General features: G+C 50.8%; 1 protein-coding gene across 5 annotated transcripts in view; it reads left to right on the top strand.

The window, feature by feature from the left end:
• The window catches only part of TTC39A (tetratricopeptide repeat domain 39A), a 55,107-nt gene that overhangs the window by 14,886 nt on the left and 15,094 nt on the right, over nt 1-25,127 (top strand). For 2 of the 5 annotated variants that reach the window (XM_077149694.1, XM_077149695.1), the window contains exons 2-8: nt 6,653-6,757; nt 15,423-15,554; nt 16,866-16,942; nt 19,664-19,731; nt 21,489-21,553; nt 23,530-23,629; nt 24,885-24,950. In XM_077149694.1, coding sequence (XP_077005809.1) covers nt 6,653-6,757; nt 15,423-15,554; nt 16,866-16,942; nt 19,664-19,731; nt 21,489-21,553; nt 23,530-23,629; nt 24,885-24,950 — 613 coding nt within the window. Of the gene's footprint in view, nt 1-6,652; nt 6,758-15,422; nt 15,555-16,865; nt 16,943-19,663; nt 19,732-21,488; nt 21,554-23,529; nt 23,630-24,884; nt 24,951-25,127 lie in introns of those variants that run through there. The other 3 variants (XM_077149696.1, XM_077149697.1, XM_077149698.1) reach the window with 3 other exon arrangements.

The raw sequence follows: 25,127 nt of genomic DNA on the forward strand, positions 1-25,127 counted from the left end.
TGGGATTTGAACCCAGCTCGCTTTGAATCCGAAGCCCTCACCCTAAGGCCACACTGCCTCATCTTGAGGGATATTCTGGGGAATTAAAGGGCAAAGGTATGAGTCACAAAAGGTGGGCCTTGTCACTGTGGACAAGGCCCCTTTCCTTCCTCACCCTCTGAGGAACCCTTTCAGACCCCAACTGGGCCCCCCCCCCCCCATAGCAGTGACAGCTGCTAGGGGTTGGGAGATTTTGAGCAACTGACTGCTTTTCCTGAGCCCCAGTGGGTAGGGGGCAGTTACTAGAAGCCCTGACTGCTCACAAGTTGCTGGGTGGAGATCCGGCCCGGGTGAGCTGGGAGGGGTGCCCGTCCTTGCTGGGGCCTTACCACCAGTGACAATATTTGCCAAGGGCCTCAGGGCTGACACGTGAACAGGGAGGAGACAAGACTGGTGCCAACCGGCAGCTGGAGACTTCCGTAGGGCCTGCTGTGCGCTGGGACTGAGGGATGGGGTGAGGAGGCTGGGGGAGGGGAGCTTGGCCTCTGGGTTCCTGGGAAACACTCTGGCCTGGTAGAGGGTGTCCTGGTAGAGTCTTGCCTTGAACATCTTTGTTGTGTGGCTTTGGCCAAGTCCCTTACCTTCTCTAAGCTTCTGTTCCCTCCTTTGGAAGATACAGCGAAGCTGGGTTGGCTTCTCCCCTTCCTGAGTTGGGCTGAAGTCTTTTATAAACCTGGAGCCTGATTAAGTCCCTTTTGCCCAGCCCTGACTGAGCACCACCTTCCTGGGTCCAGGAAAGTGATTTCCAGGAGAAAAGGCAGGTATGCAACAGGTTTCTATCAAAGAATCATAGACGCCCAACCTGGAAGCCACGTTCATCCCTCTTTCTTACACACACATCCTGTGTCTTTGTCCCCTCCCCCATCCCCATCCCCCAACCCCCTTTCCCCCAACCTCTGGCTCCTCTGGCCCTTGCTGCAAGCCTCCAGGTCAAAAGTTTGGCTCCTCCAGCCCTCGAGCTCCGGTCAGTCTTCCTTCTACCCTATTTACACCCATGGGGTCCCTCTCTTCTTTGAGGCCACACAGGTTCATCTGCCCCCACCCCTGGTCAGTGCCATCCAGCAGAACAGGGCTGAAGCAGGGCCATCCCCACCTTCACCTCATTCAGTCACTCAACAAACATGCCCCAGCCCAGCCTTAAGCATGGTGGGCCAGTGGTGAACAAACCAAGCCTTAAATCTTGAATTACAAATTTACAAAGCATTTGAAGCCTTCAGAAAAATATAGCAAATGATGAAAGGAACTCCCATGCTTTGGTGACCCAGCTTTGTCAGAGATTAACATGGTGTCCCATTTAATTCATACTCTCCTTTTTGAGAAATAAACCATGGCAGAGGCAATTGAAGCCCCTTTTGATGCCCCTTCACCCTTTTCCCCTCCTCCTTCCATATCCAGAGTTAATCCCCATCCTGAGTTTTGGATTGATCATTTTCCTGCTTCTTTTTATTTTTTGGCTGAGTGTATCTACATCAAAGAAATAAGAAATTTGTTCTTACTTTAAAATTTATATAAATGGAGTCATATGGTACATATCATTCTGCAAGTTGTTTTTTCTCCCTCAACATTAGGTTTCTGAGATTTAGCCTTTTTGGATCTTGCCAGTCTGTCTCCCCCCACTTTCTCTGATGTATAGTGTACCACTATATGCAAAGACCCCCATTTGTTTATTTATCTATGCTTCTTGAAGGATGTTGAAGTGGTTCCCATTGCCTGTTACTGCTATTCAAACAGCAACTATTTTTTCACATTTGTCACTTCATTTGTGAGTGTTTCTCTAGGGTGCCACATAGAAGTGGAATTGCTGGGTCCTAGTATATGTGCACTCACTTTTAAAAAGTCATTAGTTTCATTAAAAATGCAGTTCTGCTCAAGAAAGAAAAGGATGAAAATACATAATCTTAGAAAAAAATAACAACTGCTGACATTTCCTGAGTAATTCCCATTGTGCTCACTTAGTCTCAGCAAACCTGGGAGGTAGGTTCTGTCATTCCCATTTCACTGTTGAGGAAGTTTAGGTTCATAGAGGTTAAAGAACCTTCCAGATGTCACCCAGCAAGTAAGCTGCAGAACTGCAGCCTGTGTCCAGGACTGTTTTGCCTTCAGAACTCTTGAAAGCCATGCCGCACCAGGCAATGCCACATCTCCCTGTGCCACGTGATGCTCTGGTGGTCAGGCTACAGCAAGAGGGCGCTTTGTGCACAGTGAAAGGGAACCCTTTGGAAGGAGGGAACAGTCAGTTTGCAGTTTAGAAAGGTCACTTTGAAAGCAGTGCGTCCCCATGGACAGGTTAATTCCCTCTCTGTGTTGCAGTTCCCCCAAAGGATGGAGCAGGCGTTAAAAGCCGGTTAACTCCAGGCTGCACCCTGAGTGACTTTGCCACCTCATACCCACCCCGGGGTGGAGGAGGGGTTGGTTTCCATTCCTAGTGGGGCTGAGGCTTTCCCAGCTATGCTGGTTCTGCCCATCCGGCACTAAGGCAGTAGCTTCTAGGCAGACCACAGCCGGGTACTGAGAGGGAAGGGGAAAGAGGGGGTGGCTCCAGGCTATCTGATATCCTGTCCCACCCTGCAGTCCCTTTCTTACCTTTTTCTCAGACTGCTGAGGCAAACTGGAGAAGTAGAGGCCTCAGTCATAGCCCAGGGGGATAATTTTGGCACCGTTGCTTATGGGGAAAGCATTTCAGGTTCTCCTAGTGTCTGGGGAGGATATGTTCCTGTCTTCCTTGTCTTCACTTCTTTATCTCCCAGTTGCAGCCAGAGCACCTGCCTCCCGGGGCTGTTAGAGGGATTGAGGGAGATAATGCCCATGATCATTTTAGATAGCTGGAGGTGGTTGTTAAAGCTGTTACCAAGTCAGACGGGGCCGATGTCTCCACCTTCCGCACAGCTGGCCTCATCCAGCCTCTGCCTTCCAGCCCTGCCAACCTGCTTGGGTCTCCTCCACACTGGGCCGTTTATGCCCTTTGTTTCCCCTGCTTAGACTTCTTTCTCCGTCTTTTCCTCAACTCACTACTGAAAGGGCTTCCTGTACCCCCAACCCTACCCCTGGATTAAGGGCCTCTCCTGGGCCCCCTCAGCCCCCAGTGGCTCCCACGGTCTAAGCCCTCATCACCTTGGCTAGCACCTGCCTCCTCCTTAGGTGGCCAGCTCCCCAGGGCCCAGCCCCAGGCCTGGCTCAGAGCAGAGATTAGTAGGTATTTGTAGGAAGGAAAGAGGGAGGAAATCCACCCAAGGACCTGTCCTAAAACAACTTCCAGCCCCCAGGAAGGTCACTGTCCAGCCACCTCACATCTGGTAAGCAGAAAAGGGGCTGGGACTGCTGAGCAAGGTATAGGTGGTGTCTGTGCCCTGTCTGTCCATCAGGCTGTGCGCCTTCCTCTTGGGGTGGCCCAAGAGGACGAATCCGCTTCCTTGGTGGGGGGAGAGGTGGTGGTAGTGGTGGTGCTGTAGAAGTGGGAGGCAGGATCTTGGCTCTGGATTTGTTTAGGGATGGACAGGGGCCAGGGCGACAGATGCAGGGTCTCTCTAGGACTGTGCTGGTGGGCCCTGGGTCAGGCAGAAACTTGGATTAGAACCTAAATTTGGGAGTGTGACCTTGGCCAAGTCATTTCCCCTCTGTGTCCAAGTTTCCTCATGTGCCGTTTGGGGCAGTAATCCCACTTCCTAGGGCTTTGTGAGGGCTTGAGGAGAGTTAAATGCCCAGGGTGGTGGCTGGTACCCACTGGTTCTGGTTTATTATGGACTTCACTAATTCATCCAACAGGTTGAGCGCCTGCCAGCGGCGGGTCGCCAGGCTTAGCACAAAGGAAGGGGGCACGAAGGAAGACAGAGAGGGGCAGTGTCGCTTCTGCTGGGGCCATTAGACCATGGAAAGGAACTTGGCCTTTTTCCTAAAAGTAATGAAAAGCCATTGAGGACTTTTAAGTTCAGGTGTAACGAGCAGATTTGGGCTTTAAAAACATCACCTTGGCTGTTATAGCAGGGATGGTTGGAGGAAACAAAACTCCCTAAAAAACAACCTGGATGATCAGGGTGATGAGTACACAAGGATGTGGTGATGTTGTGAGCCAGTGATTGTACACCGTGCGTGGACTGTGTGTGTATAGGGATTTGTCAATAAAAATATTAAAAAACAAACAAGAAACTACCTAGGTGCTGAATAGGTTGCAGCAGCCATCCTTGTAAAGCATTTCTGAGCTCCCACAGAACTGATAGAAATCCCCTCAAGCCAAGAAGGAAGAGGGAACCGAAATCTTGTGGGTACACTAGGTGAGGCCACCACAGCCTTGAGGGTATTTACAAATTCTAGAACCTTGGGTTTTAACGGCCACTCAAGGGGTAGGAAACTAGGTCTTGGGCCTATGGCAGTGTAAGGAGTTGAAATTTAACCTTCTCCCTCTCCTGCTCCCACATAAATCTGGGACCCTTAAAGAGCTACATTGTCAGGGAATGGGCGGGAATGGCCAGAAAAAATGTCCACTTACTAGTAGAGGGGGAGACACACGGGAGGTGGTTCTGGCAGGGAAATAAAGGCTCCCTAGAAAATTATAAATCAGTTTGCCCTCACATTACCTTTGTCCTCCTGGAAATACTAAACTAAAAATAGTAACTGAAAGTGGTCTCAGAGTGGTAGTGCTCCAGGAAACCTGGCCTAAGTAAGTGGAAACCCTCTCTGGAGGAAGGTATCCTTATCCCAAGGTCTCTTTGGGATCAAATATGAACTCACAGTCTAAAATTACAAAACACCCAAGGAAAAAGGCCACCACACAAGAAACAAGTAGAATAAGTTCCTTGAACATCCAAACTTCTGGAATTATGGGATATAAAATATAAACAATTGCATTTAAAATGTGTAAAGAAATCAAAGATGGGCTTAAGATCATAAGCAAGAACCAAAATACTGCCCAAAAAATAACCACACAGATTTGAAAAAGGGCCAAATGGACTTTCTGGAAATGGGAAATAGAATCACCACAATAAAAAACTCAGTGGGTGGAATAAGTAGCAGTTCAGACCCACCTAAAGAGAGACTTAGTGAAGTGAAAGATAGGTATAAATAGATTATCCTGACTGTAGCAAGGAGAGTCAGTGAGGTGGCAAAGAAGTGTGTTAAGGGATGTGGAATATAGAATAAAAGGGTCTAATGGGAAAGAAGGGATTGGAGGAGGCGAGAATGGAAGGGGGCATCTTCCAGCAGACCTGGGTAAAGATGATCGTGACGTGAACTGGAAGAGGCTCTGGGCAGAGAAGAGGGTGGATTAAGAGATGCTTAGGAGCTAGAATTGATAGAGCTTAGAGGTGAAGGAGACCAGCGAGAAGGATGTGCCAAGGATGACTATCAAATTTCTGGCTTGAGAAACAGGGTAGAGGGGCTGTCATTTCCTAAGATGGCATAAATTGAAGAGGTCAGAGTTGGGAGGACAAAGAAGTTCAGTTTTGAACAAGATGCATGTTTCAGTTTATTTGGGAAGATCTTCTAAGGCATCACAGAGTAGGAAACATTAAAACTGGACCTCAAGGTGTACGTAGGAGTTTACCATGCGGAAAAGGATTTTCAGCTGTTGGGAAAAAGGATCTTCCTTCAGTGAGGTCATCAAGGCCTTTTCTGGAAACTTTCTTAGTCAAAAGAGTTCCCTTAAGAAGTTATGTTCTCAAGACCATCTGATGGAGAGGACTTTTGGGATCTTCTAGTTTCATTTTCATTTTTTCAGGTGGGGAAACTGAGGTTCAGAAAGATCAGGGATTTGCCTCCTAGCCTTAGACTCTTTTTTTATAGCTATTTATTTATTTATTTTTTTACATGGGCAGGCACTGGGAAACGAACCTGGGTCCTCGGGCATGGCAGGCAAGCACTCTTACCTGCTGAGCCACTGTGGCCTGCCCTAGCCTTAGACTCTTTATTCATTCACCTCAAAGATATTTATCAAAGATCTATTCTGTATCAGAGCCTAGGTTCTGGGGACACAGCAGTAAATAAAACAGACGAGACAAACACAGAAAATAAGTAAAACATATAAAATTCTGTAGATAATAAGAGCTACGGAGAAATGTGGATTGGAAGGGAGATGGGTGTATTGTACTGGGGGTGCCGCTGGGAAAGTGACACTTGAGCACAAAAGGCCCTTCCAGCTCCTTCACGCCTAGTGCCTCCTGTGGCCCATTCTGACAGTATCTCTGGGGTGCTACAGCACAGGCCTGGGGGTGGGTGAGAGGAGGGCTGGAGAAGGAGCAACTGATAGTGGGTAGGCTTTGCCCGCCAAGGGGGCAGCACAGCCCGATGGGTCAAAAGGGCTACAAAGACTCCCTTCATTCTCGTGGAGGTGGGTAAGATAAATTTATTCCTGAGGCCTCCCTGACCCCTGTCCTCAGCCCCCTCCCTTCCTCCACCCCTCCGAATCTCAGCTGACACCGCCTTCTGGTTCTTCTCACACCCTTGAGAACATGTAGAGGTGATCCATATCAACCCTGGGTCCCAGTGTGGAGTGGGCTGCCTGGAGGAGCTCGTGGCGGGCACCCAGGCCCGGCCGGGGAGGTGGAGTGGGGTCCCGTGAGGCTCTGATCTGACTGGGAGGGAGTTGGGGCCCCAGGCTGACGCCCTGAGTCTGGCTGTGCAGGACCTCCGTGAGCAGCCTCCGTGACGCCCTGGACCAGTGCATGACCGCCTTGGACCTCTTCCTCACCAACCAGTTCTCAGAAGCACTCAACTACCTCAAGCCCAGGTGAGGCTTAGCCCAGGGCAGGGGGCGGTGGGAGGCTGGTGTGCGCATGTGTGTGTGTGTGTGTGTGTGTGTGTGTGCGCACATGAGTGCATGTCGGGGTGGGAGTGTTGGGTCATGGAGAAGAGGGCGTGTGTGAGAGAAGAATCCTGTATAACTGCCTCCTTCAGCTTTCGGGTCACCATGACCGTGAACGGTCTCTAAAAATGCTCAGGCTCCCCAACCCAGAGCCTGTGGGCAGCCAGGGCCCTCCCCAAGCCTCCCCAGGGTCACTGTGACTTCCCGGGGCTTAGCCTCTTGAGGCCACTTCGCCCTCTGATTTTGTTCTTCCCACTGAATCCATTTGGGTTTTCTTTCCCATCAGCCCTAATACAAACCCTTTTCTTTCTCCCCCAAAGCACCAAAGACCTGAGTCTACAGAGTATTTTAGGGTAATAAGGAGGGTTAGCCATTTCTAGCATTTACTGCCTTATTTCTAAATAATATACTGCTTTTTACCTTATCACTTTTTGCAGTTTTTTATTTTTGAGATATAATTCTCATATCATAAATTTCGCTCTTTTTAACTTGTCACTTTTAAACCTCACATATCGGTGGACAAGGATTTAGCTTTCTCATATATGCCTGTCCCACTTCCCTTCTCTCATCCTCTTATCATTTTATCACAGTATTTGGCTAAATCAATAGTTACGTAATTAATGTTCATTGCAGAGGCAAGCAGTATAGTTGGTTGTTTCCTTTCTGGAGTTTATAATTTTTTTTTCTCTTTGCCTAATTTGCTGTACACTGATACTTAAGTTTTCATAACTGCTCCATTAGACCTCCTTATCACAAATTTTTTTTCCAAAATACTCAGACATATCAGGTAAGCTCTCAGTCTCTCTTTTCCTTTCCCTGCAGACATCTGTCCTCTCCAGTCAGATGGGCAGTTCCACGGGCCACCTCCCAGCTGTCTCCTAGGACTCCCAGCTGTCACTCCTCTTGCCTGTTTCCTTGATAATGAGTCTTTCTCTCTTTAATCCTTCCTCATTATTCTAGAGCATGTCCTCTAGAAGCTTCCTAAGAAAGAGATGCATAAATATATTTTTCCCTTCAGAATCTTGAAGATACTGCTCCCTTGTTCTTTAACATCTAGTATAGCTGGGAGAACTACACTAATTCTGTTTTCTTTGTGACCTTATTACCTTTTCCAAAAATGATTAGGATCTTCTCTTTTTTCCCTGCAAATCAGAAATTTTAAAATGATGTGCCATGGTGTAGGTCTTTTTTAATGAAATATTTTTTTATTTGGAGAGCCTTTTGATTCTGGGAAGGGTCTTGTAGGATCCCTCATGTTCGGTCTCCCTGTCCTGGGCTTTCCTTAAGTCAGTTATTGGATTTTCTGGACTGACCCCTTCTAAGCCTTTTATCTTCCCCTCACCCCCTTTTTTCTTTTTCTTTTCTTTTCTGGGGGATTTCCTCAACTTTATCATCCAACTCATCTATTGATTTTTCTTTCTTCTGCTAGTCCTATGAGTCATTTCCTAGTGTTCTTCATTGTTCTCTGAATGTTCTTTCCCCCAGGTTTTAGTTTGCTAGGCTGCTTAATGCAAATACCATGAAATGGATCAGATTAAACAATGGGAATTTATTCGCTCACAGTTTTGAGGCTGGGAAAATGTCCGAATTAAGATGTCATCAAGGTGATGCTCTCTTCCCGAAAACTGGTTGCCTGTAATCCTGACTTCTCTACCGCATGGCAGGCACATGGCGGTGTCTGCTGGTCTCTCCCTTCTCTTCTGGGTTTCATAATTTCAACTTCCTGCTTTTGTGGCCTTCTCTCTCTGTATTCATTCTGTTTGTAAAGTACTCCAGCAATGGGATTAATGCCTGTCCTGAATGAAGTGGGTCACACATTAACTGAAGTAGCCTCATCAAAAGGTTCACACCCACAGGAGTGGATTAGATTTAAGAACATGTTTTTCTGGAGTACATACAGCTTCAGACCACACACCCCATAACTTCTTATTCTTGGCTTCTCAGTGCACCATCTTCTTTGTTTCTGCATTTGGAATGTGGAGAGTTCTTGGGGCATGCCTGGTATGCAGTAAACTCTCTGATAAGTATTTGTTGTTGGTATTATCTCAGAGTATCTGTTTTATTCTATTTCCTACACAATCTCTCCTTCCTCCAGGTTCTCTTTTTCTCTTTACTTTTTTTGGGATTTAATTTTTTTCCCATGCTTGTGCTGGGCTTTCCTCAAATGCTCCACGACCCCTGGCTGGCTGGCTGGTCATATTTAAGGATGAGCTCACACAAAGTCTCCATATGCCACACAGCCCTGTGATGAATGGAATTCACATGTGGAAGATCTGACAGCGAGTTGGCCCCTAGACGCCAGCATCTGGGGTGGTTCAGCATCTCCAGAGAAGAATCTTCTAGTCCTCAGACTGGGCAGTGAACCCCTGGTTGCTTGAGTTGTGGGGGTCAGGGGTCTAATCATGCCGGCAGTGTACTTTCTCTTAATTCCCCTCTTTTCAGCTCTGTGTATCTGGGTTGTCCTCTGCCACACCTGCTTTCCCCAGGCCCCAAGGAAACGCAAATGTGGAGGAAGGAGGATTGGTTTCCATACGTCCCCAAGCCTGACTTGTTCATTTCCTCTGGGCTGGGCTGACCATAGTTCTCCAGCCTTGGGGGGCAGTGGTCCGGCCCCTGGAGAGGAATGGGAGTTGGTCCCAGGGTGTGATGATTGTAGTGAGTTGTTCCACAGTCCCCCCAGTAGCAGCACCCCCTCCTCACCCCACCCTCTGAGGGAATCTGGGCTTGGGGCGGGGAAGGGTGAGCGAGTCCTTAGCAAAAATGTGGCCACAGCCAGGGGCAAACAGAACCCCCATCCTACTGCCTCAGGCCAAGTCCAGGTCCCCCTCCCAGTGTTTTCAGAAGGCTCCCTGGCTCCCTGTGCCCCCACCCCAGCCATCCTGTCCCTCACTCATCCCAGACCCCAGACCACAACCACCCACCTGTCCCCCAGACCGCCCCTGCCGTTTGCCCTCTCCTGCCCCACCCCAAGCATGGACACTGGCCTTTCCCCTAATTCTCTGAAGCCCAGCTAAGTCCAGACCACATCTTGGTCTGTCTCTAAATTGTCCCTCAGAGTTGGGCCAACAGGAGGGAGCCAGAGCACAGAAGAAAATATTAAAACTGGGTTCTTTAAGAAGACTTTTCCCTCCTTATTCCCTCCACATTGAGGGGCTGTGTGGCCTTCCCTTGCTTCCTTGCTCTGTCAGGGATCCTGACTCAGCCCCCTGGGAGGAAATGCTGGTCTCCTCCTAAAAGGGGGCATCCGCAGAGAAGCCAGTCTGCCCCAAGCTCCCCTTTTACATCACACGTAAAGCCGTTTAGCTTCTATCTCAACCCCTGCCCCATTCTAGAAAAGGATCTTTTCTTTTGTATTTTAGAGTTCTCCCCAAAACACTAGGCACCAATAGCATACTCCATCTGCCTGTTGTGACAACAGAATGTGTCTTCAGAAATTGGCAGAGTATGTGCAGTTTGCGAAATTTAGCTCCCCACCTTTGTTGAGTGAGAAATACTGGTCTAGAGAACACAGAACTCGATTGAAAAAACAGCCTCGTCTTTCCATTTGTAGGCATTGAGGCTTCAGGGAAACTTGGGGTTCAGTTTCATTTGCTGTTCCTCATTGTGCACTTGCTGTCTTCTTTAATTGTCCTGATTTTATGTAGTGGGGGGCGTTACCCCTATTCTGCACCTCAGGGTGGTAACCGGGCTTCCTGAGCTTCCCTCTCCCTGCCTCGGCACTTGCTTTCCATATGTCACTTCTTTAATTAGTGTTATCGCCACTTCTAGTTTGTTTAACTTAGCACTGTGGCTGTCCCTAAGCGCTGTCTCTGGCATGCAGTATCTGCTCAGTGAGTTTTCTCGATGAGTAAATGGTCACGGTTAGTAAGAGACGGGACCAGGATTCAAATCCAAATCCAGGCCCCCTGGCTCCACCCCAACTGCTGCACTGTCTTGGATCCTGAGCAGAGTGGAGCTCACCTAGGACCGGAGGGCCTTGTGCCTTCCTCCTCCAGCAAAAGGGAGTGAAGGCGGTAGGAATGGGTATGGGCAGAGATAAGTGGTGTGTGTGTGTGTGTGTGTGTGTGTGTGTGTGTGTGTGTGTGGCCAGGGGTAGGGAGGGAGAAGTTCAGGGTGTGTCCGTGCAATAGCTTGGAATTTCTCTGAGACAAGAGGCGAGGGCACCTGCCAAGAGTGAGGGGTCCTCCTGGTGGGGGGATGGCGAGGAAGGAGGAGAAGGCATCTCTGAGCAGACTGAGGCCGGCTGAGGGGTGGCCCCGCCTGTGTGACTGGGGGCTCCAGAAGACTCCAGCGTTGCTCGGTGGCTCCATGGAGAAAGTGGGCAGTTGTGTGGATCCTGGGCTGGTGGTTCCCAGCTGGGTGCAGCAGAAGCTTAGGAGGCTTAGCATGAGGTATTTTGACAAGAGAATGGATGGTATGTGGAAGCTAAGTAGGGGGTCAGGGAGAGAGAGGACAGGCTGGAGGAGGGGGAGGAGCAGTGGATTGACAGGGAGAGAGTGAGAAGGTTGGGGAGTTACGGTGGGAGGGTGGGTAGCGTCGTCTGAGTGTCCAGAAGCGGAGCTCGAGGTTGGAGGTGTGGAACTTGGATTCTTGGGCAGCTGTCATGCCTGCTCCTTCAGCAGCATCTCATGAGTGCCCTCCATCTGCCCGGCCGTGTGCTGGGTGCTGGGGCTGAGGCACTGACTGAACGTGATGGGGACTGTTCTCAGAACCCAACAGGGAAGCAGTGCAATTAGCAATAACAACAATGTGGGATGAGGCTGTGGAGAGAGCACAGGGACCCAGCTCCTGTGGGGAAGGCCAGGTCAGGAGAGGCTTTGGGACCAGCCGCATAACCTGCAAAGCCCATTGCAAAATGAAAATTCAGGTCCTGGGTTTGGAAATTATTGAGAATTTCAATTAGCAGCAGCAGTAGAATGTTAGACCAGGGCTGGGGCCAGGTGTGACGACACAGAACCCATGAAGCTGGCCCTGGATGGCGTCTTGGGAGAAATGACATTTAAGCTGAGATGGGCTGGATGAGCTGGAGAGGGTGACGGGGAGTGCCCCAGGCAGGGGCAGCCTGAGCGAAGCCTGACAGTGAATGAGGAACTGAGACGCTTGGCCCGGCTGGGCTGGGGAGAGCAGAGGCAGGTCACAGAAGTGAGAGGACAGGGTGATGAGGGGGTGGCCTGGGGAGGCGGGCTCCCCAGGGAGCTGCTTAGGCTGGAGAGGAGGACAGTGAGGCGGGGCCGTGACTGGGGCAGGGTAGCAGGGTGGGGGGAGGTTTAAAGAGGGTGCAGGTTTAAGGAGACATGGGGCAAGCAGGATGCTGACAGAGCACAGCCCGCCCTTTGCAGCTGCAGGGAGGAGGGAAACCCGGGTTGGAGGCACACAGGACCTTCAGTTATGAGCCAGGGTGCCCTGAGCCATTCCCTCCGGGCTGCCCCCACCCCAGTGTCTCCTGAGGACCTGCCATGACCTTTCCCTGCATCAAGAATAGTCACCCCTTTCCTCCTCTCCTCTTGAATTTCATTACCCACCAGCACTCCCACCCTCACGCCCTCCAACTCAGTCCCTGAAAATGTTTAAATAGCCTCATTAGAGTTAAGTCTAGGAAGTGCTTAGCCTCCCTCCCTCCCTTTGCCTACCTGGAGGGGGGTGAAGTAGGAAAGGCTGAGCAGCACACCTGCATTCCTGTGCTGCAGCGGCTGCCCTTTGGCACGTTTCAGAGCATCCAAAATGGCAAGTGAAGCTGATAGGCAGTACGCATTTATATCATGAGAGTCATTTTGTATGAATCATTCATGATACTGGAAAAGTAATTTATTTATTTATTCATTTATTTTTATTTTTATTTTTGGTGGAAAAGTAATTTAAATAAAAGCAAAATAACTTTGGCTTTAACTTTGCAAATGCATTTGTAAACCACATACAATGTAACAATAAAATGATACTGTATGCAGTAAAAATAATAATAATAAAGGGATGAAGGAGCACAGGCTGGGAGAGACCAACGGGCTTTCTGCCTTCTGGCCTGGAGAAGCCTCATCTGGGCAGATCTAGGGAAGGAGGCCCAGGGAGGGAGAGACACCGCTGGGACTGGGGGAGGGGAGGGGCAGGTGGTGCAGACCCCCGGCAGGAGTAGTGGGAGTTAGGATGGGCTGGGGAGGCCCACATGGTGGGGTTGAGGGCGGGAGCAGGTGACAGACACCTCAGCAGGCTGCTGGCTGAAGAGGGAGGGCTGGAGGCTACTGGGCTCAGCCGACCCCAGGAGGCCCAGGAGCCCCTGGCCCCAACACCCCCCCCCCCCCCCCCCGTTCTGATGGCTCTTCCAATGCCCTCCTATCCTGATAGCTGGTCTGGGCCCCAGAAGGAAGGATCCTGGTGGGCACCATGTCTCAGAGCTGGGTCCAGCTCAGGGTGAGGGGACTTGCTCCCGGGGGTCTGGATACCATATGTGCAAACAAGAGCTTTGTGAGGCGGAAACTAAACCTGGAGTGTCTGATGTCCGGGGGGTTATTACACCCTGTACCCTGCTTCTAGACTGCAGTGGGAGGGGGGGCTTGCAGGTGGTGGGCTGGGGAAGGGCCGGGATTCCCAGCTGCACGTCCATGTTGGGCCTTGGGCCTCAGGTGAGAAATTCCACTTTGTCTGCCAGCTGCCTGGGTGGTGCCCTGCATCCTGCTGGGCCCAGCACCCAACTGAGTTCAGCAGGGAGGGCTGAGTTCTGGGCCCTGAGTGGGAAAGGAGGAGAAAGACAGGGGCTTGAGAGTAGGAGAGGCCAGGGGGTGGGGTGGGAGCTTGGGGAGGTTGTCTGTGTGCTGCCAGGGAAGCCCCTCCTCAAGGAGGCTTTGGCCTGTGGCAGGGCAGGGAGGAGCTCACATTTACTGAGCATTGCAATATGCCCTGACTGTCCTGTTTGAGTCTCCCAAGCCCTGTGGAGGAAGAGTTGTCATCCATTTCACGGAGGGGAAAATTGAGGCTCAGAGAGGCTATGAGACGAGCCAGGGTTACACAGCTGGTAACGGGCAAAGCCGAGGCTCCAACGTGTCTGAGGGACTCTGAAGACCAAGTTCTGCGCCTGCAGCCATCCCTGCCCCCTTTCCACAAGCTCCTGCCCTCAGATTAACCAGTCCCTGTAAAGACCTAGGAGGTGTCTTGACAGCTACCCTGGCTGGGGGAGGGAGGGACCAGCCTTTTGTTTCCTTCAAAAGGGACCCCCCAAGGATAATAACACTTGAGGATTCACCCAGAAGTTAAAAAAAAAAAAAGCAACTTAATTTATAGAGGTGTTTTATGAGCAAGAAAGGGAGGGAAGTGGTGAATCACGTGGTTTTTGCAGTGACATCGTCTATAAGCCTGAGTCATCTCTCTTCCAAAGTTCTCAGCATAAGCCTGGCACTGAGGAAGTTTGTAAATAATTACTGAGGTGACGTGGGAAAAGGGAGTGAAACCGGCTGCAGCACCTGCCATGTGTCAAGCCCCGCTGATCCCCTGTCCATCCCACAGGGACCTGGCAAGTCACCATTATCACCCCCATTTTGTGGAAACAGGAATCAAGGCCCAGGCATGTTAATGACTCCTCTGTGGGCAGGGAGGGCGTGGCATTGCTGCCCTCTCCGTGTGTTAGGTTAGACATCCCCCCACAGCAGACCCTTCCATCAAGACGCCTGGGGCCGCGGGGGAGCCAGAGGGTGGGGAGCTTCTGAGGGCCCCTGGGTTCAGTGGGTCAGTCACATACAAGTTCTGCCCTTGAGGGGCCTGCAGGCTGAGGAGAGAGCTTTGGCCTTTGCTAATAGAAGTTCAGAGTGAATGCGTCTGAGCGGTACATACATAACCCCAGAGGAGGGAGTCCTGGATTCCCATGGCCTTTGAGGCATTTGAGGGCCTTGGAGGATGAGTTGACTTGTTAGGAGATGTGTAGAAGGGAAAGGCATTTCCATTGGAGGGAACAGCATGGGCAAAGGCTGAGTGAAGGGAAAGTATTGGATTTTCTAAGGGAAGATTTGTGTGGTCACTGTGGCCAGGGCTATGGTCTTGAGTGTGACCAGATCACAGATACAAGAGCAGATCACAGGTGCAAGGGGCAGGAGGGCTGGAGGGGTGGGTGAGCCTGCTTTGTGCAGGGAGCACACTTGGCCAGAGAGTGACACGATCAGATGAGGTGAGGAGGTGTAGGGAGCAGGGATGGGCAAGGCCTGGGGTGGGGCTTGGGGATGGAGAGGAGGCCCCTGCTGGGAGCTCACGGACAGGACCTCCAGGGCTCAGCTGCTGGGAGTGGGGGCAGAAAGCAAGAGGCAGGGCCTGGACACCATCACATTTCTAAGCCCAATCTTCAGTGCCCTCTGCAGCCTGGGTGTTGCCATCCCCACCAAACATGAAAAATGGAGGCTCACATTGGGAAGGTCACATCAGGCCCCTCAGTGGGAAGTGGAGGAGCTGGGATTGCAAGCTGAGGTCTCTTGAGTGACAGTGGAAGGCTCCGTCACTGGGCAAGTCCTTCCCCTCCCTGGACCTGTTTCCTGTGTGGAGCGGGGATGGCCCACGCAGCACCAGCCACCTCTGGAGTTCTAGGAGTCGGCTCCCTCATGCCCCTTCCCTCTGGCAGAACCAAGGAGAGCATGTACCACTCGCTGACGTATGCCACCATCCTGGGAATGCAGGCCATGATGACGTTTGACCCTCAGGACATCCTGCTTGCTGGCAACATGATGAAGGAAGCGCAGTCGCTGTGTCAGAGGTCAGGGGCATGGAGGGGGGCAGGGACTAGGGGTGTGAGGCCTACCTTTCTGTCACCCTGGCTTATCCCACTGTCTAAAATGCTATTAATGCTGCTCCTTTGAGCTAAGAGGATGTGTCCCCAAGTGCTAAGAGCTGTCCCTGAAAGCACCTCCCCAGAGCTGTGTGATCTGAGATGGTCACTCAGCAACCCTAATTGGGAGCAAGCACATTCTGTCTCTGTCACTAACTAGGTCTTTAACCATGGGCACGTCCCTTTCTGGACTTGACTTTCCTCATCTGTAAAGTGGGTGTGGTGCTCATAGGTTGTCGTGGGGACCAAAGAAGACACCTGTACAGGACCTGATGGTAGCTGGTGCCCAGCCCATCTTAGCTGCTTGAATGAATGAACTAATAATCCCCGAGTGTTCATGCACAGGCTGAGTCATCATTTGTTCTGCACACACTCATGCCTGCTCTGGGCCAGGTCCTGGGCTGGGCACTGCTGACCAGGGAATCATCATATCCGGGGTGTTCTGACGCTTGCACCACCTGGTTGGGAGACAGGCACACAGTGACATCCCAGCATGATGCAGGGATGCTCCAGGGGCTGTGGGGGCCCCAGCTGTAGGAGTGGGAAAGGCTTCCTGGAGGTGGTGATGTCTGGTCAGGGTCCTGAAGGGGACTAGGAGCTGACAGGAAGGGGGGGAGGGAGGGGCTCCAAGCAGAGGCAATAGCAGGGACAGTGGGTTGGGATAACCCTGGATTGGGAGAGGCTCCAGGTGTGCACTGTGGGCTCCGGGAGGAGCAGGAGATGCAGTGGGAGCCTGTGGGTCTCGGAAGCTGCTCTGAGGGCCCAGGCTCCGCCCTGAAAGCAGTGCAGAGTCATAAGGGTTCTGAGCAGTGTGGCTGCATCTGTCCATCTGCAGACAATAATGGGCACGAGGATCTGAGGCTGGGGTGGAAGCCGGAGAGGGGAGGGGTGGGGGTGGGGGCACCAGGACCCCTGAACTAGGGAGAGGAATCTAATGGCTGAAAAAAGTTGGGAGTTGCCCAAAACAGCATCAGCCAGACTAGGAGAAAGCCCTGTGATTGATGCAGGTATTAATTGTCCCCATTTTACCAATGAGGAAACTGAGGCTCAGAGAGGTAAAGTGACTTTTTTTTTTTTGGCCAGAATTCCAAATCTGTTTCTGACCCTAAAGCTTGGGTTCTTTTTGCTTGCACTGCCTCTCTAAGAATTCCCCAGGGTGTAGCAGACAGGGGAGCAGAGTGTGTGACTGGACCCCTCTCCTCCTCACTGAATGACCTGAGGCCGCTTTTCCCTTGCCAGGCACCGGAAGAAGTCTTCTATGACCGATTCCTTCAGCAGCCTGGTGCACCGTGCCACTCTGGACCAGTTCACGGAAGGTGCGGCATGGGGATGCCTTCCCGACCCCTAACCCCAGGCAGCCTGGCACCAGGCCCCCGGGGGGTAGGAAGGGATGGTTATCCAGTCGTCACGAGGTGGCTGGCTCTGGCCTAGCTGCCGGGGCACAGAGGGGCAGACCTGGGGCCTTTTGAGGCGTGGCCCCGAGTGCAGGTGTTGCAGGCAGGTGAGACCCACTTACCTGACAGCATTATGTGCTGACACAACCTGGAAATTAAGGAAAAGAAACACTGCCACATGATCTGTGCACTCTTCTTCCCAAGCCAGGGTGGGCTTAGAATTGTGCGTGCAGCTAAGCTTGCCAGTTTAATTATCTGAGTGTTCTTGTATACACCAGAAAGGAATGCGATTGTAGATGGTGAACTGCCAGGACAAGACAGTTGTCAGCCTTGGAAGAGGTGGTCTGAGCTGCCATAGCCCGTGGGCATCTTTGTGCCATGGCCACGTGTAGCCGGCCTGGAGGAAGCAGTAACCAGCCGTGGGCCATTAGGGGCTCTTTAATGCAGGGCAAATGGCCTCACCCACTTAAGAAACTTCGAAGCTTCCAGCCCCAAATGATGCATCTGCCGTTACCCTTCTCCCCGCCTTATTGGCTCCTTGCTGCCTCAGGACCAAATCCAGATGCTTTTCTTTTCTTTTTTTTTTTTTATATTTTTATTGACAAATCTTCACAAACATACAGTCTATACATGGCATACAATCAGTGGCTCACAATATCATGACAGTTGTGTATTCTTCACCATAATCATTTTTTTTTATGAAACATAACCACGTGCAAACACATTCTTACCATATGATCATTCCATTCTTGTTATATAATCAATAACTCACAATATCATCACATAGTTGTATATACACCATCATCATCATTTCTCAGAACATTTGCATCAATTCAGAAAAAGAAATTAAAAGAAAACAAAAAAAACCTCATACATACCATACTCCTTACCCCCTCCCTTTCATTCATCACTAGCATTTCAATCTACTAAATTATTTTTTAACATTTTTCCCCTATTATTTATTTATTTTTAATCCATGTGTTCTACTCGTCTATTGACAAGGTAGATAAAAGGAGCATCAGACACAAGGTTTTCACAATCACACAGTCACATTGTGAAAACTATATCATTATACAATCATCTTCAAGAAACATGGCTACTGGAACGCAGCTCCAGCCTCTCCATTACACCTCAGGCAGTTCCCTCCAGCCTCTCCATTACACCTTAACTAAAAAGGTGATATCTATTTAATGTGTAAGAATAACCTCCAGGATAACCTCTTGACTCTGTTTGGAATCTCTCAGCCATTGACACTTTATTTTGTCTCATTTCGCTCTTCCCCCTTTTGGTTGAAAAGGTTTTCTCAATCCCTTGATGCTGAATCCCAGCTCATTCTAGGATTTCTGTCCCATGTTGCCAGCAAGGTCCACACCCCTGGGAGTCATGTCCCATGTAGACAGGGGGAGGACGGTGAGTTTGCTTGTTGTGTTGGCTGAGAGAGAGAGCTACAGAAGAGGTTCTTTTGGGGGTGACTTAGGCCTAATTTTCAGTAAGCTTGGCCTATTCTTTGCTGGATTAAGTTTCTTATGAACAAACCCAAGACTGGGGCCTCAGCCTATTACTTTGGTTGTCCACACTGCTTGTGAGAATATCAAGAATTCTCCACTTGGGGAAGTTGAATTTTCCCCCTTTCTCACCATTCACCCAAGGGGACTTTGCAAATACTTTTTTTTATTCACTGTTTAAATCACTCTGGGATTTATCGGGGCATCACTCTGGACAAACCTACAAAATCTCATGCCCTACTCAAGGTTCCAAGTATTATGGTGCTCAATTGAGCTGTCCACATAAGTTATATTAGGAAATGCACTAGTCAGAATATAAATTTTGTATCAAAGAAACATTTTTTGCTTTAGTCTCACACTTAAAGTTTTAAGATATTAATTACCATCTATTTTCAACATCCTGCGTTATTGACATTCGCAAAACATTTTCAAATTTGTACACTTAGTCACTATCATTATATACTGTAGGCATTCCTAGATTATACCATCTCAGTCTTTATCGTCTACCTTTCCTTCTGATTTCACCAAATCCAGACTCTTCACCAGTGTTGAAGGCCCATTGCAGCCAGATCCTCTCCTCATCCTCCACCCCCACCAGGCCTCTCCACCCCCGTTTCGGTCACCCGTGACTCGTGGTCCTAAAACATCTCAGTTCTTTGATTTCCTCGGGTCTCTGCCTAGAACACCTTTCCTGTCTCATCCGTCCAATCCTTTTCGAACTCCAGTGCCCCAAGCCAAGTGTTCTTTCTTCCGGGAACTCTTTCCTGGTTCCCTTGGCTCTGTTAGGTCCCCTCCTCCCACCCTCTTAGCCTCTGGGCTTTCCTGGATCCGATCTTGTTCATTCATCCTTTCCTTCTTGTCCGGCTCTGTGTGGAGGTGCTGGGTGCAAAGCGCCAGCATTGATGCTCTGTGAACAGGAGAACACGGCACAGGGCCCTGTGCTGCTGTGCTGGGAGCCGGGCAGCAGGCTTGGGGGAGAAACAGAAGGTAATTGGGACAGTGATGAGTGCTGTGAAGAAACCAGACCTGGGTGTGGGGTAGAGGTGGCAGGGGCCGGGAGGGGTTGCTGAATTAGATTCCCTTTGCCTCTCGGGAAGTGGGAGTAAGGAGGCCACAGGGATTGTTTTTCTGCCTGCAGAGGAAATCCACGCTGAGGTGTGCTACGCTGAGTGCCTGCTGCAGAGAGCGGCCCTGACCTTCCTGCAGGTAGGGGGCTGCGTCTTGCACACGGAGGCCAGGGTGTCGAAGGGTCAGACACCGTATCCAGGCCAGGAGGGCCTATAGCAGCCATGCTCCAGCCCCCTTATCGTTCAGGCTCAGTCACCCAACGCTCGTGAGCCCTGGACAGGCTCGATGGTGCAGGGGACGGTCCTTGCCTCCCCATGCACCAGGCACACACGTTCCCACCTGTTGCCAGGACACAGCTTCCACCTGTGACTGCCGTTTCTCCTGTAAAGGGTCACGTGGGAGGGACAGGCTTTGTCACAGTTTGCTTCACACTTTTTTGTTCAACAAACGCTTGTAGCAGCTACAGGGTACCAGGTTTCTGCTGACATTACAGATATGTAATTTTCACATACCTTACACACATTACACGTTTGTTTTTACAAACATTTACATATAATTATTCAGTCTTCACCTCACAGGCCTGCAAAGGGGAGACTTACAGGGGAGGAGTCACTCTCTAAGTCCCAGAGTTAGCAAGTGGCACAGCTGGGATTTGAACCCTGGCCTGGCTGGCTCAGAGCCCAGGTCTCCTCTCCTCACCACTCAGGGAGGTTTGGTGAATTATGAAAACCGTAACTTCATGACTTTACCAAAAAACCAGACCTTTAATTACAACATATGGTCATGCTTACATGTATATTTGGGAGGACATGTGCATAGAACTTGTAGTGTTGGCGAGCTGTTTATTTTTCTTAGCTCTTTTTTCTGTCTTTTTGGACCTTAGGTGATTAGAAATAGATTAGTCATCATTTTTGGTTCAGGACTCACCATAGTAATTGTATTTATATCATGGATGGCCTTTTATTTGTTTATTCATCATATTATTACGAATAATAAATAAAAACCCATGAGTCCCCACCCCAGCCAGAGAACAGAGCACCGGCAGTAACTCCCTCGCCCTCTCTGCCTGCTGCCTCCCAGCCCTGGAGTAAAACCCGTGTGGACTTTGCGTTTATCGCTTCCAACCCTTAAAATAAAATAGTTGTCAGATTCCTCTTCAAGTCTGAAGAGGATATTGTTAAGGTTTAATTGGTTTTGAGCTTCAAAAGACCTCAAGCTGTATGGGGATTTGTTTTCTTTGCCTAGCCTTATGTGGGAGTGTAATATTCCCTCCTGTGAATGTACCGCGGTTTCTTGATCCATTCTCCTGTTGACAGGCATTTGGGCTGTGTCTGGGTCTTGGATATTACAAGCGGTGGTGCTGTGAGCATCCTTGAACATGACTGCGGCTGCTGTGTCCATCCATCCATCCATCCATCCATTTCTCTTGGGTGTTACACTCAGGGGTGGAACCGCTGGGCTGTGGGTGTAGGCACTTTTAATTACAAACGTGATAAATACCCGCTTGTTGTAAACAACACCGACAGCCCAGGAAGGAGCATCCCTCCTCCCTTCTCACTGTCCCTCCACCTAGGGCAGGAGGCGCTGACAGCATCGGGCGTGTCCCCTCCAGACCTTTCTGCAGGCACGTGACACCGTGTAAACCGTGTGGTACTGGCAGAAGGGGCCGTGGTCGAGCCCTGGGCACTGTGGAGGTTTTATTTGGCCAATAAGACCCTCATCTCAAGTCCCAGGGGGTAGGGAGTCCTGGTTTAGCTGACCCCTGACCCCGTTGCCCAGGGCCCCTTGTAGAGCTGGTCATGGGCGGGGGGGAGGCAGGGCCTGAGCCTTGCGTGATGCCCCCAGCCCTCTGGCTGCCCGCCAGGCCTGGCTCTCAGCGTCTCTCTCTCCTGCAGGATGAAAACATGGTGAGCTTTATCAAGGGTGGCATCAGAGTCCGCAACAGCTTCCAGACCTACAAGTGAGTGTGGGGCTGGCTGTGGGGCGGGGGCCTGGGGGCCACAGAGTGTGCCACCCGGCCTCCCTCAGGTGGGTCTGATTGTGTGCAGAGGTCACTGGCTGGAAGCCTGTGTGACTTCATTTAGCGTTCTACATCCTCAAGACCTATGTTTTTGAATTCTCGTTCTCCTGGTTTTCTAACTCTATCTGTCCATGTGGTCTTCTGAATGGTTACTACATGCCAAACCCTTTGCTAGGTGAAGATAAGATGCAGATTCTGCCCCAGAAGCTTGGTCTGGTTGGAGGTGGTGGGGGTGGATGGGGACAGAAACAGTAGTTTGAAAATAGTGGTAGAACTCCTATATATCCGCTAAGGCCCAGCGCAAATGCCATTTTCCCCTGGAAGACTTCCCTGATGCCTCTAGTATGAGGGAATGGTACTCAGTCCCACTCCCCCAAGCTGGGAGTTGCCCAGTGGCTGAAACCTAATTTCTGTGGTTTTGCTGAGTCCCTGACATTCAGCACTGGACCAGGCATAGGCCCTGTTTATGGATGAAAGAATGAAGAGCCCTTTTACCCCATATGGTTCTCCAGTCTCTTATTCACAATTCCAAAATCGGAAGACCCAGTTTTCCCCTCCAAGTTTGGTGTTGAAATTTATTTTGCATTAAAAGTTGACCTTAATTGACACGACACTACTTATCTTTTTTATTGTCCCCATTTAATTAAAGTGATTGTTTCTCTGTAGAGATGTTGCAGAGTTTGATTACAAGGTATTGCTGGGCATATGATCTACCATATGCATACCGCATTACCTTGTGGGTCTGTGCTGGAATCATCTGAAGGAAGCCAGACAAATGTTCTGGCCCGTTCAATTTCCTCCCTTCAATTTGCCAGAGTGATGCTTCCAAAGCAGACCTCGGCAGCTCCCCACCTATACCCCCGCCCCCAACTCCCAAGGCTCCTCTTGCTCTAAGATAAAGTCCAGAGTCGTTGCGGAGTCATTCCTGGGAGATCTCCTCTGCCCTTCTGGCCACACCTCCCACCTCACTCTATCTCGGGCTCTCGGGCCTTCCCTCGGTTCTTCAGAGTTGCCGAGCTCAGTCCTGCCTGAGGGCCTTCGGACCCTGCTGTTCTTTCTGCCAGGACCACCCTCTGTGCCAGGCTAATTCCTCATCCCTAGGTTTCAGGGAATGCCGCCCTGTCAGGGGCCTCCCTGGTCCCGGGGTTTACCCGTTCCAGGCTCTCATCGCCTGCACAGCGACTGGGCGGGGGTCTGCCCTAGTGTGGGGTGCCTCTCTGTTTTTTCTTTTTTTTTGCTCCCCACTGTTCCTCAAGTGCCTATCACTGAGAGGCCTCAGCCAGTGTTTGCTGATTGAACGTCCGTGAGGACCTGGTGGCCTGGGAAGGAGGCAGGCACACCTGTAAAGCCTCTGTCCTGCCGCAGGTGGGCTGGGATTCGGGCTCTGTGCAGTCGGTGACCAGGAGAGAGGATTGAACTCCAACCAGGGGATTCCAAGAAGCCCTCCTGAAGGAAGGGGTGTTTAAGTTAAGCCCAGAGGTTCTCAGCTGTGGGCAGTTCTGCCCCATCACGAAACGGTTGGCAATGTCTGGAAACGTTCTTGGGCTTACCTTGGGGAAGGTGCTGCTGGCATCTAATGGGTATTGTGGGGAGAGGCCAGGGATGCTGCTCAAGAGCCCACTCCACACAATACACAACAAACAACTATACAGCCTAACGTGTCAGTAACACCGAGGTTGGGAAACTGTGCTCTAGACAGAACGCACCACGTGAGCAAATGCTAGCAAGTTGGCCAATGCAGAGTGCGCTGGAGCCAACGGGGCTGAGATTCAGCGCCAAGGAATGTGCCATCTCGGTGGGAGATGCTATAACCCCACCACAAATGAGTTCTGAAATCAGCTCAGAGGGAGGCTGAGGCCAAGCAGGGAACCAGCCCCCAACGTGCAGCTGGCACAGGACTTTGCATCTCTCCTCAGGGAGCTGGACAGCCTCGTCCAGTCCTCTCAGTACCCCAAGGGAGAGAACCACAGGCACTTTGAAGGAGGAGTGAAGCTCGGGGTGGGAGCCTTCAATCTGGTGAGTGGAGAGTGCCTCCCTCCTGCCTCCATTTCCATTGTTTCTGGGCTCAAGATAAGTCTCCTGGATGTCCCTGACCTGACCCACACTTGGTCTCTGATGAGTTCACTGTGCCTGGCCTGTGCTGGGTGCCGGGACCCAGGGATGAAGCAGGTGTGTGCCAGTGTTGAAAGGGCTCTTGGCTGGGGGCAGGGGTGGGTGGGTGGCAGTGGTGGGCTGAGACTGGCTCGAGATTCTGCGCATTTCTTCCCAAGTCAGATTGGCAGAAATCAGCCAAGGTGGCAGTATTTATAGCACCAAAAAATTGACAAACACAACAAATTAGGGCTTTTGCCACCCTGGAGAGTTGATGGTTAAATATTTACCAGTGGCAAGAAACAAGACAGGGCTAGAAAAGCTGATAGCCCAAGTTCTCTTCCCAGAGAGGTGGGGAAGGTTTCCATGGGGATGGGTGTTTGAGTTGGATCTTGAAGAGCTCATAGGAGTTTCCCAGGTGGGGAGGGGCATGCCAGGCAGAGGGACCAGTGTGAGCTGAGAAGGGAGGCTTGGAAGTACAGAGCCTGCTCATGGGAGGATGAGCTGCCTTAGGTGGCCAGGGGCCTTTCTAAAAGTGTGAGGTGGGGGGTGGTTCTCTCCCTTCCAGGTAATGCCTGTTTGAAGCACAGATCTTGGGAAGCAGGGACTGCTCTGGGCTCCAGTTTTCTGGCTGTGATCCTGGCCCATGTGCTGAGAAATACAAGCTGCAAAAGTATATTGGATGCTTTAACAGGCTATAGCAGACCATCCTGAGTTAAAGAACCAGCTCCACCTCTGCTGAGTGATGGGATCTTGGATAAATCCTGTCACTTAGCCATGCCTCTGTTTCCCCACCTATTAAAGGGGACCGTTCTGAGTATCAAATGCAATGACAGAGCCCCTGCTGCAAAGTAGAGATTTAGTGTAACAGCAGCAACCAGCTATGTACAGGGCCCATTCTCTGTGCTTTACGCATAGTTCATTTCATTCTTAGAGATATGTAACGTGCTCAGGGAGACCCTGCTGGGAGTGGTGAGGCTAGGATTTGGATACAGCCAGCTCCTAACCAACATGCTATAGTAGCTTTACCTGGGGAAGTTTGCTTTCCAGGAAACTGGGCATCTTTAGGGGCTTTCTAGAAACAGGACCTGTACCCCTGGGGCTATCCTTTGAATTTGGGGGATTTGTGGAGTAGGAGGGGCAGCCCCCCACCATGTGCCTATTGCCTCTGTTCCTACAGACACTATCCATGCTTCCTACTAGGATCCTGAGGTTGCTGGAGTTTGTGGGTTTTTCAGGAAATAAGGTAACCGCCCGCCTCCTGGGACCCAGACTTGTTCGGCTCCAGGACTGGAACTGAGCTGGATGGGAGTGGGGGTGGTGGGGACTGAGGGGCTGCAGGGCCTGGGGGCCATTCCTGGCTCGGCTCCCCAGTGTGGATGGCCCTAGACAAGGCCTGAACCTCTTTGGGCCTCAGTTTCCC

This window comes from Tamandua tetradactyla, chromosome 2 (genome assembly GCF_023851605.1).
Source record: "Tamandua tetradactyla isolate mTamTet1 chromosome 2, mTamTet1.pri, whole genome shotgun sequence".
Classification (NCBI taxonomy): Eukaryota; Metazoa; Chordata; class Mammalia; order Pilosa; family Myrmecophagidae; genus Tamandua; species Tamandua tetradactyla.